At 42.8% G+C, this 12,145-nt stretch overlaps 1 protein-coding gene across 1 annotated transcript in view; it reads right to left on the reverse strand.

Moving 5' to 3' along the window:
• ZFYVE26 (zinc finger FYVE-type containing 26) overlaps positions 1-12,145 on the reverse strand; it is a 69,171-nt gene that overhangs the window by 8,169 nt on the left and 48,857 nt on the right. Inside the window, 7 exon segments of the mRNA XM_025201367.1 lie at positions 24-165; positions 1,700-1,902; positions 3,162-3,359; positions 5,680-5,898; positions 6,644-6,853; positions 10,991-11,138; positions 11,840-12,064. Coding sequence (XP_025057152.1) covers positions 24-165; positions 1,700-1,902; positions 3,162-3,359; positions 5,680-5,898; positions 6,644-6,853; positions 10,991-11,138; positions 11,840-12,064 — 1,345 coding nt within the window.

Genomic DNA, 12,145 nt, shown 5'->3' on the forward strand with positions numbered 1-12,145 from the left:
ACATTTTAACTGGCTGCCAATACCTTGCAAGCTACATCCATCTTCATGTTATTATTTCCAAAGAGCGTGGGCAAGGGTAAGCCAGTTAGCTGAGAGGTCCCTGAGCTCTCACATCGATGCAGGAACTTGGTCACTTCCATTTGGAGCTCTACTGTGTTGATGTGCCTACGTGGGGAGAAAATTCTCAGTTTGCTAAACATAAAGGAGCATTCACGCAACCAGTAATGGAGACTTCAATCCCCAGGTACTACATGTTCTTAAAAAAAAAAAGGGGTCTCAAAACGGGAATGACTGAACTAAACAAAAATGGGATCTCAGCTGCAGCCAACATGGATATACAGTAGGAACAGTATTAATATTTTAGACTATTTTGTCTAGTGCCGCCTGCAACAGTGAAATGCTCTCCGGAACTATGCATTTCACATGCATTGTGAACCTCAGGTGAATGCTTCTTAGCATTACTCAAGCACCAAAAAAAGAAAAAGCACTTAATTCCAGAAAAAGAGCAGCAGGGGAATTTGGATCCCCAGGTGCACACACCTTGGTTAAGCAGGAGTTCAGTTGGGGAAAAAAAGAAAAAGCTGTAGCAGAACCAAAACAAACATGCACATAGGAAAGCTGTCATTACAAGTGCTCCAAATGTTAGAAAAAGTATGGCTAAACTAAAGTTCCAACATTTGAAAATATGAGAATTCAGTTAGGGCTCCCAGAAACAAACCAACCGTGACCCAGAATGGGACTGCAAGAGTTGACTGCTGTCTGGGTAACAATTTTAGACAGATAAATGTAAACAGAGCATAATCTACTGCAAAGGTACAGCCCATGGGGTGCTGCCTTTGGGCAGACTGTGACCTTGAACCCAGGTCCTTGGCCTAACCAGCAGTCACTCATCCTGGCCTGCTGCCCCTATAGCTGACCACCCAGATTGGACATAGCTGGCCTGAAGCCTCCATCAGGGCCTAGCCCTCCTCCCACTCTGTCACCAAAGTGTCCAGGTAAATGGGTTCAACCTGATCCCAGGATGCTTTGCTGTTCACTCCAGCTTGTGTTCTGCTGTCTGCCTAATCTCCTGGCTGCTTGACCTGACTCCCTCTCTGCCTGATCTCTTGGTTTTCCAATCTGGCTTGTTCTTAACATCCTGCTCTCAGACTGGCTTCCTGACTTGATTTGTCCCTGGATTCTTTTCACTCCTCCTGACCCTGATCAGCATCTGGATCCCCAAGTGAGCCCAGACCTGGCTGCCCAAGACTCATGACAGTGGATCTTGGACTGAATTTGCATGCTGCATGTGGCATAGGTGCTGCATGCAGGGCCAGTCTGGCACATGACACATGGGGCTGATCTGTGGACCCAATCTAGTGTGGATTAGCCCAGCACCACTCATCCAGTCCATGGACCAGCCCCATAATCATCATCCATCCCACAGGGTCTGATGAGTTTGACACCCCTGGACTACTGCTTTTTTCAGTTTAACTGTTGTATTCAAGGGTGGGTGCTACACAACCTGACAATGCCACAAGTGATGGTCTTGGTTAAGAAATATATTATTCATCTCACACCCGTGGTAGGAAAAAAAAAGAAAAAGAAATAAAAGGTTCTGTTTGGCTAAGCTTGACCTAATACACAAATGCTTTCTCTAATCAAGACAATTGCAAGTGAAACCTCTTCCCCAGAATTTCATTTTCTGTTCTGCAGGTACCTTGAAACATCCACTGCAGACATTTTCTTCCGAAAAGTGCAAACAATTTTTTTCCTTCCTGAACTCCTTGAAACCTCTTGCAGATAGACTTTGAGATGGTCCTTGACTTTCAGGAGCCATTTCTGCTTGTCTCCCAGCTCTGTGTAAGACTTTGCCTTGTGAGTGAAGAATCTAATGCAGGTCATAGCAGCACGGACATGATCCTAGGACAAACATGAAAAATCATCTTTGAAAGGAGGGGGAAGGGGGTCATGAGACCAAATCCATGACAATAAGCACAGCAGAAGTGACTAGACAGTGTCCTGATGTCATAATAAGGAGCTACCTTGTTTTTTATACAATCAGAAAATTCCTAGTAGGTTATACTCTTAAAGAGTTAACATAAAAAGACCCTGTTGTATATCAGTAAAGCACAAGGATTTGCCAGCCACAAGGCAACCCTACAATAAGGAAGACATGAAAACAGGAACAAAGTGCTAATATAGGCTCATTCAACACACGAATCACAAAGGTTATATACAAAACTGAACACACATGAAATATTTGACCCATCGCAGAAACGTTGCCACCACCAGGTTGAGATAAAACAAGTATTTAGAGCACAGCATCATTACCCAACAGTATGGGGTGGAAAGTATAGGAAGAAACTTGTTCCTATTAAAATCTGAGACCTCTATAACATGCGTCACAGGGAATGGATCACACATTTCCTAGTGGCTGCAATTACAATTACAAGAGTTTGGAAGAGACATGACACCCCTAAAAAGTCAGTGCCTGTTTTCAAAAAAGTTTGGAAAATTTTAGTAAAGGAAGAATTTGTCCTATTAAGCCAGTGCCCTACAGGGGAGAAAGCAAAAAGATGCTTATTTGAAAAACTGGTGAACATTTTTGCAATTTGCCAAGAAGGTCTTCTCCTGTCTCCAAACCCAAAAATGATTTTTTTTTTTTTTTTTAAATACTGACAGGCAAATTCTATGAACAAGTTTAGAATAAACTTAAGAACAAATTTAGAATAAATCTAAAATTTAAAAGCAGAGATGAGTAGAAGATAATGAGATAGATTTGTATTATGCAGAGTTCTATGGAAAAGGAGGGGGCGAGTTATTATTCAGAGATGAAGAAACACAAAAGCTTAATACTGACAGAAACATAAAGGAAAATCGAAAAGAAGACCATGACTTCTGTGGACACTGATTTGGGTTATGGTGGCATTGCTGATAGAAGATAAATATCTGTATTTATTTTTTAGGGGATTGGATATATCTTCAAGTGATAAATATATTATTTGATAAGCTGGGATCATTAACAAATAAAGTTAGAAAAAAGAAACTAGATGAAATTCAGATAAAAATATAACCTTACCAAGGCATGTTCATATACTACCCTTCCTTCAGGGGGTGGGGCGGGAGGGCTGTACTCAGTATTTCATCAGTGAGGAAGTACCTGTCTACCCTCATCTTACCTTCATAAACTGCTGCAATTCATACAGAATGTGGTAGTAATTTTTCTTCTGCAAGTGTTTGCAGGCTGCAATCAAGTAGATGCCCCAGCTTTCCAGCCCTGGATCAATGGTTTCCAGCAAGTTCTCCAACATGTGCAGTTTTCCACTTTTATAACTTGGGACAAAAATCCCTTCAATGAAGACTTCTGAAGGACACTCCTACAACAGGTGAAAAGAAAGCCTCAGGCCACCAGCTGCAGGAATGGACATCTCATGAAGTGTGAGAGAACACCAATGACAGAAAGGTTAATATTATGGAAAGAAGGTGGCTCCATCCCTGCTAAGGAATCCAGTAAACTCTTTTTAAAAAGGGCACTGCTACAGTACTTAAATCCCCATGTTCAGGGGACTGAATGGCTTTGGAATTTAAGCTGATTACCCAGTGCAAGTTATAAAACCCAATATGCACAGAAATATTTTCATAAAATTATTCAGTGATGACAAAGTAACATGTTAATATACATCCCCCCCTACTGAACTGCAATCATAGTTCCAAACATATCACTGGTTGCATCAGGTTTCACTGGGCTGTCGTTTTAAGTCTCGATACCCAAGCTTCAGTACTCGGTTTTCACCTCGAGTTGTTCTGAAGCACTTGAAACCTGTAGTTGGTAGAACGACTGCCTCTCATCAATGACCTCTCAAAGAGTGTTCTCTTCAAAGAGAATTTACTTCTAAGATGACAGAAGGAAGGATGCAGTCTAAAGGCAAATCTGAACAAGCAGCTGAAAATATGGGCTGAGAACAGGCATCCTCAACTGCAGCTAATTAGACCACACTGGTGAAAGCAGAGCTGATAAGGCCACTTGGCTGTCATATCTGCTTGCATACCACCCCTCACCCCAATAAGACAAACCCTCTGCAGCTGCAGTAGAAGGGAGAAACAACCTGTGGCTACTTTGTTAAACCCCTTGTTGCTCGCTGTCTGTGGACAAATTCCTCCTTAGCAGCAGTGCATGTAGCAGCAGGTTCTGCCTGAGCAGCAGCTTGACAGTGTCCCCTGTGATCAAGTGAAATGGGAGTCTGTGTGGAGTGGGGGGTAGGAAAGAGAAAGTAATCCTGTGTATATGCTGGAGGGACACCCTCAAGTGCAGTGAGCATGCAGGATTCCTACTGTCCACAGCTTGGCGCTACGGCCCTGTGCAGCACAGGCAGCCTTATTTTCTCTTTCCCCTGGCAAAAGCTGCTATTACTGTACAGTATTTCCTTACTTAGCACATGTGTGAAAGTTTCCAACAGCTGGTTTGTGGGGAAAAAGTAGGGTGTGTGTATGTGTGGTATGTGAGAAAATATGGTAATTATTTATTATTAAACTAATTAAAAGTTGGGAGATAATAGAATTGGGTATTTTAAGGAATGTTTTCTCTAAGACTTATGTGAGTTCCAGAAAGGTCAATGAACAAAAAGTACAATCCCAAAACACCTCAGAGATTTTTAATTTTTCAGCGGCTTTCACGCTGCTGAGTTCTCGATTTGTATTTCTGGAGACCAAAATCTGTATTGTTCCCCTCCCCTCAATCACCCTTTCCATATTCCTAAAGAGGATTGAAGAAGCAAAAGTCTTCTTCGTGTCATTCACAAAAATAGTATCTCCTTGCTCCACCAGTGCTTATCTTTTTGTGCATTCTGAAGCCCTCCAATCTCAGGGAAGTTTCTGTACAGTCATAAATAGAAAGCATTACTTTCACCAGATTCACCTAAATCTACACCAGTATTTCCCAACCTTTTCCAGCCCAAGGCACACTTACATTAATAAAAATTTTTGATGGCACACCTATTAAGGCATTCCCCACCCTCATACCTATTGTAGCTCATTGCCATGGCAAAATTCCCCAGCACACCTGTTCATTTCTGATAGCACATTTTTGTGCCACGGCGCACTAGGTGGGAAACACTGGCCTAGACTGCTACAGCTGCTGGGTTCCCTAATTTACAGATACAAGAACACAGTCCTGTTCTTGATAAACCACGTTCTGATTAAATAAGCTCTCGGCTGTGGCAATAGACAGAGAAGGCCACTTTGATGATAGCTTAGGGTTCTTTGCATGTCAGAAACCAAAAAGACACTTCCAACTGAACTGCATAATAGCCGGCCTGGGATTTTGGCTCTGAGAACAAAGGTTTGGGAGTCCTGATGTGAGCACAATGAATGACACAGGGCAGTACAGATCAGCTTTCTCTGCCCTACCTACTTCTCCTTTGGTATGACAATGGGGTGATATTACAAGGTTCTTCATTTTCATAAATTAACCTTGTACCAGAGGTCAGTTTTCTGGAATAAACTTGTGGTGTTGCTACCAGTCAAAACACAATTTACAGCCTCAATAGGAATAGAGGAGTTTAGGATTCTGTAGAGTTGGCACAGATGTTGCACAATCCTGGTTGCCATTTTGAATGATCTCTGAAGAACTCCTTGCTGCTTATTAAGCTTTCATTTAGATAGAAGAAAATCTAATCATTCACCTATTCCATTACTCACCTTATTTAACAAATGTAGCAGTGCTTCTCGCATGCAGTCATGTCTCATGTAAAAGCTTATAATTCCTAGGTTGGTGCCATAATTGTGTAAATAAAACAAACACTCCTGATAGTAGCTATTGTGTTGGATCTTCCCTTCAGATACCATTTCCAGAGACAGACTTTGCGTCCTTAGTGTTGCTTCCAGCTCTCTCAGGGTGGCAAAGTAGTCATCATCCTGCTGTTAAGAAAGAGAATAAGCTATATAGAAATTTCCAAGAAGGATTAAACAAAAGGGGTGTTGTGTAGGGTTAATCCTCTCTACAGCCTATGTTTTCCATCCAACCTCCTCTCTTCTTTTACAGGTGGAATGAAACTCCATCCAAACTACCCAGACAAATGATTTGACCCACTAATAACAAAGATACTTATGCAAGGTTGTAGGTATATGCTTCTGTTCTCCAGAATGGATAGAAGTGTATTTTAAGTTTTCACTGCTGATATGCAGCACAGTGGACATTCAAACATGCACTCAATTCCCAGATGTGCCATCTGTTTATAAATTTCAGCACCAGCATTGGCAAAGGATATTTTGGAATATTGGCTGACTTAAATTCAAAGCATTACTAGGGGTCTGAATAATTTTGGTACCTACATATAGCTTACAGCAAATCCGAATCACATGCATTCTAAATAAAGAATGTTGCAGAGGGGAAATACGGCGATTCCTAGCTCCTCTGTGGGATGCAGCCAGTGTAGCATCTCCATCACTTTCAGCATTTGTGGTGCAAAACCTAGCACTACCCATTCCAATGCATGTCAAAGAGAAAAACAATTCCATGACACTCCTCCAGCATTTACTTCTATAAAAATACTCTAGATATATACCTTCCCTGAAAGCCTGCACCAAAGCCTGAGCACTTTGACAGTTTTGGTACAGTCTTTTGAGGGTGGAGAGAAGAGGGAGTAGAATAACAGGCTCTTACCACCAACAATATGGGTTTCACTGTGGACTCCAAATACTGAATCACATCTTGGACCAGCCTTGAGCCATGATTCAGCTGGTTCAGGTCAAGAGGTGGTTTTAGGCATCGGCTAAATTTCTCTCTTGCTGCACTTAAGGTCCCAGCTTTAAGGCAAGCCATGCCCCAGGCATGCCATGCTCCACTGGGATCCAGCCCCGTCTTCGTAGAAACCTAAACCCAAACCATTGATTAGTAGTACATGATAAATATAGCACAAGGTTCCCAGGCTAGATCCATGACATTCTACTGCCCAAAGAAGAAAGATGTTAATTATTGCAAAAAACACACACATCTACTAATTCCTAATTAGCAACTATTTGCCAATTACTGCACTTCTAACAAATTCTGAATTTGGAAAAATCTTCCTACTGCACATGTAATGAAAGAGTTTAAAAACCTACCAGAAATCAAGGAAAGATTAGTAAAAAAAAAATTAAATTCATGAAGGTAAAATTTTCTCCTTCAGCGGAGATTTTTTGTGTGTGTTTTATTACTGGATGGGTATTTAGTCTAGATGGAAAGTTGTAGTTTCTACTGTAAACAACTATTGATTCTTAACAGCAAAATTCAGTTTCATGCAATTTCACTGGTTGAAACACAGTCCGAAGGATCTTTAGTGGAAGGGTTTACGTGCAGAGACTGTTTTCGATTAACAGTTCACTTATTGCTGCTGCGTATTCCCTCCTCTCCTGTAAATCCTAATCTTATTGGTGATATCATTATTTTTAATAAAAAAATGAATTGTGATTATCTCTAGAATAATGAACATAAAAGAAAGGCTTATGAAATCATGGGCATTGAGAGGATTCAGAGAAAGTGTATGCCACAACCTAACAAGCTCATAAAGTTTTACCCTCTTAGTTGTCTCACAAGTGAAAGGAAGTCAAAGTCCTCTTAGCAGGGACTCAGGATGTCATTAAGCACAAATGGAATCACAGGAGCACAGAAGGTGTAGATAAGAAAGATCTATTTACTGGAAGTCCTTGCTTTCCTACCGGATGCAGGATTCCGCTGTACGTTGAATTCCTGGGTTTTGCATCCATTCTAGTTTTAAATGTGGGCACACATGGACCATTTAGCTTTAACAGTTCATCTATTGCTGCCACTTGTTCCCTGCCCTCTCAGCAGTCCTAATCTTGTTTGTGGCTTTATAATCGTCTCCATAATGATGAACTGTGATGCCACAAAAGAGGCCTAAGAAATCATGGGGACTGGGAGGAGGCAGACAGAATAATCCACACCCAAGGAGCTCGTAGATTCATAGATTGTGAGGCTGGAAGGGAGCTTGAAAGATCATTGGGTCCAGCCCCCTGCACCAAGCAGGAAAAATAACTGGGTGTCAGGTGACCCCAGCAAGGTGACTGTCCAGTCTCCTCTTGAAGATTCCCAGGGTAGGCAATTGCACCACCTCTGGAGGGAGCTTATTTCACAGTCTGGCCACTGTAACTGTAAAGAAGTTTTTCCTAATGTTGCACCTGAATCGATTTTCCAGGAGTTTGTGGCCTTTACACTCCTGGTTCTCCCCTTGGGTGCCCTGGTGAACAGTTGCTCACCACGCTCTTGATGTACTCTCCTAGTGTAGCACTAAGCTGCTACCAGGTCCCCTCTCAGCCTTTTCTTTAGGCTGAAGAGTCCCAGATCCCTCAGCCTTTCATTGTATGGCTTGCCTTTTAAGACTGATCATATGGGTGGTTCTTCTTTGGACTCGCTCAAACTTGTCCACATCCTTGTTAAAGTGTGGTGCCCAGAACCAGATGCAGTACTCCAGCTGTGGTCTCACCAGTGCTGAGCAGAGTGGAAGAATTACCTCCTTGGCTTTGCTGGAGATGCATTGATTGATGCATGCGAGAGTATTATTTGCCCTACTGGCTACAGCATTGAACTGCCAGCTCATATTCATACTGTGATCTATTATTACCCCCAGGTCCCTTTCATTCATGGTGCTAGTCAGCTTGGTGCCGCCAAGCCTGTAGGTGTGTTGGGGGTTGCTTGTCCCAAGGTGGAGGACTTTACATTTCTCGATCTGCCCAGCTTGCTAGCTTGTCTAGGTCCACCTGTAACTATAGCTTATCTTCAAGCGTGACCATGCTCCCTCATAACTTGGTGTCATCTGCAAACTTGGCCAGTGAGCTCTTCACCCCCACATCCAAATTGTTAATAAAGATGTTGAAAAGTACTGGACCGAGCACTGACCCCTGCAGGATACTGCTGTCCACTTGTCACCAGGATGACACAGATCTGTTCACTACGACTCTCCAGGTTCTATCCTGCAGCCAGTTTCTCACCCACCTGACTGTCTTGGAGTTAAGCCCACAATCCTCCAATTTTCTCACAAGGATACTAGATCAAAGGCCTTTTGGAAGTCAAGGTATACAATGTCAACCTGCTCTCATGTCCAGGTGGCAAGTTACCTGGTCATAGAAGGAGATGAGGTTGGTAAGGCAAGACCTGCCTGTGACAAAGCCACGCTGGCTGTTATTCAGAATCTTACTTTCTGCAAGCTGATCGCACATAGAGTCCTTGATTCTACTGTAATAGTAGGAAAGCGATTATTCCTACCGTGCTCATCCTGTAGTCTACTTGGCATAATTTTCCCCTTGGTCCAGTGAAAGATGGAAGCAAAGTAGTCATTCAGGAGTTCAGCTTTCTCCTGGGTGCTGGTAGCCAGCTCTCCTGAGTTGCTGAGCAATGGCTCCACACTCCTATTTGTTTTCCTCCTGTTCCCTATGTACTTAAAGAAGAACTTCTTGTTGTCCTTGATTCCCGTTGCTAATCTAAGTTTGGTCACTGCTTTAGCCTCTTATCTGTTCCTTGCAAATGCGGTCCATTGTGGAATAGTCCTCCTTGGGGCCCGCCCCGAGCTTCCATTGTTTATAAGCCTCTTTCTTCTTTCTTAAGAGGACCGTGATTTCCCTGTTTAGCCAAGAGGGCTTCCCAGCTCTTCTGTAACCTTTTCTCTTCATGGAAATGGACTACCTTTGGCCTTCAAGGATCGCATCCTTAAGGAACAACCACTCTTCATGCACATCTTTTGCCTTCAGTCCCTGGTCAAGCAGCACTTGCTCTACTAGTGACCTAAACCTGTTGAAAATTGTATTTTTGAAGTCCAAGACTTCAATTCTGCTATCTGATTTGTCTACCTTATGTTGGATAGTGAACATGATGGTTTCATGGTCGCCGTCACCCAGACTTCCCTCTATATTTAAGAAGGTCACCAGGTCGTCTCCTTTGGCCAGGACCAAGTCTAGCAGAGTGCCACCTCTGGTTGGCCCATGCACCTCCTGAGTCAGGAAGAGCTCCTTGACACAGATCAGGAAGGATCGCGACCGATCCAACTAGGCCCAGTGTTCCTACCAGGAGATGTCTGGATAATTAAAATTGTCCATGATGACCATGTCATGTGCATGTGGGGCCTCGGTCAATTCTCAGGCGAAATCAAGATCAAGTTCCTCCCCCCGGTTTGGTGGTCTGTAGTATACACCTACAGTTAGGTCTCTCTTACCATGCGTCCACGCCCCCTCCCTGCAACTTGACCCAGAGAGGGTTTTAAGCTGTCCATTTTTGGAGCCGATGTCAGCCTCCAAGGAGGTGTGCTGCTCTTTCACATAGTGAGCAACACCTCCACCTTTCTTCTCCACCCAGTCCCTTCTATGCAGGGTGTAGCCCTCTACAGCTACACTCCAGTCGTGAGGCATCCCACCAGGTCTCCGTAATCCCTACTAGAACATAATGCACAATGGAGAGTAGGAGCTCTAGCTCCTCCTGCTTGCTCCTCATGCTCCTGGTGTTAGTATATAGGCTCTCAAAGTACAGTAAAGCTCTCAAAGCTTTACTCACCACAGCTGTTTCACATGTGAATGCATGTCAAAGTTCTAGCAGGGACTTTAGGTATTATTATGGAATCGCACAAGGGTAGAAGCTGCGGAAAACCAATACCTACTGGACTGGAGGTCCTAGCTTTCCTATCAGATTCAGGATTCCTCCATAAATTGTATTCCTTATTTTACATCCTTTCAGGTTAACTCTCCCAAGCAATGGGGCTCCCATACCACTTCCCTTGGGGCCAACTGGCCCCCAGCAGAAAGCACCTCATAGCAAAGAAATTAACATTAAACATCAGGGGAAAAGGGTGCACCTTCTCAAAATATAATCCCTCAATTGTGACCAAAGTTGAGTAACTACTTTGTATTTTAAAGTGTTGTCTGTTACATACATCACATGAATTAAAATCAAGGGGGAATACAAACAAAAACAGTAAGATTATTAAAAAGCAGGACTTAATATCTTCATTTCCTCCACTACTTTTACCTCAACAGCCAACTGATAATATTCTGCTTCCAAAAGCCGATTTCTTAGCCTTGTCACAGCTGCTGGCTGCAGAATCTGATCCAGAGATGGAACAGGGCGATAGGCAGCAGCAACCAAAATATTCAGCACATCCACCTTGCTGATGTAACTATTAGGAAGGAGAAAAGCAAGCAGAAACTGAATGAGCACATATACATTCAACATGCTTTCATGCCCTAACAAAACTAAACAAGTATCTTTTGGGCCTCGTAGGCACAAGACATCTTTTACAATGGTGGTTCTCAATCACTGGTACTTCCAAGTTTCACACTAGCCTTTCAGATTAATCTTCATAAATTAATGCACTGTCTTAGACTCCTTTTACTGCTGCTGCTACCCACTTCTCACTTGAATGTACGGGTTAGTGCATTCCTCAATGCAACCTATAAACAAAACTGAAGACAGAAAAGATCTGAGTCTAATTTTGAGGATTATTTATCCAACAGGTTGGAAGCCCTATATTCTACTTCTTGCTATATTCCTCTTGACGTGAAGCTCTAGGAAGGAATAAGGTTCCAGTTCCTAACAAGTTCCACTGTAAAACCTTATACTAAATAAATCGCTAAAACCAACAAAACATTAGACCAAAAAGATCCCTAACAGCAGAGGTAGCAAATTTAAATAGTCAGTGCAAACAGCTCTACTCAGAATCCAGTTTTCTCAATAACTTTTCTGAATACGTGTAGCCTTTAGGAACACTAAACAGCACCTCTCTTCTTAACACTGCTTGACTGCCTCTTCAAAAAGATACGTAAGACTAAAGGTCTTGACAAGACTCTTGTGAGTCCTAAAGGACATCTGGCACTTTACCTGTCACACACAGCTAGATCCTGGCTCCTTCCAGCTTTGACAAACATCATCTTGGCACTGAAAAGTAGTTGTTTCATGATGTCCATGAGAAGCCCGGCATCCACTTCGGGGTTAATCAGACCACGGGACAATCTGCAGCAGTGCTCTATAAGCTGGTGGCCACATGCTATGCTATCACAGTGTAGACTAAGGATGGCAATACACAAGGAAGAACTGGGAGCCTGACAATTAAGAGGGAAAGAAAGACTACAAAGCTTTTGAAAGACGCACTGAAACCGTATTTGCTGACATTTTTTGAGGAAACTC

This window comes from Alligator sinensis, unplaced genomic scaffold (assembly GCF_000455745.1).
Source record: "Alligator sinensis unplaced genomic scaffold, ASM45574v1 scaffold768_5, whole genome shotgun sequence".
In the NCBI taxonomy this organism is placed as follows: domain Eukaryota; kingdom Metazoa; phylum Chordata; order Crocodylia; family Alligatoridae; genus Alligator; species Alligator sinensis.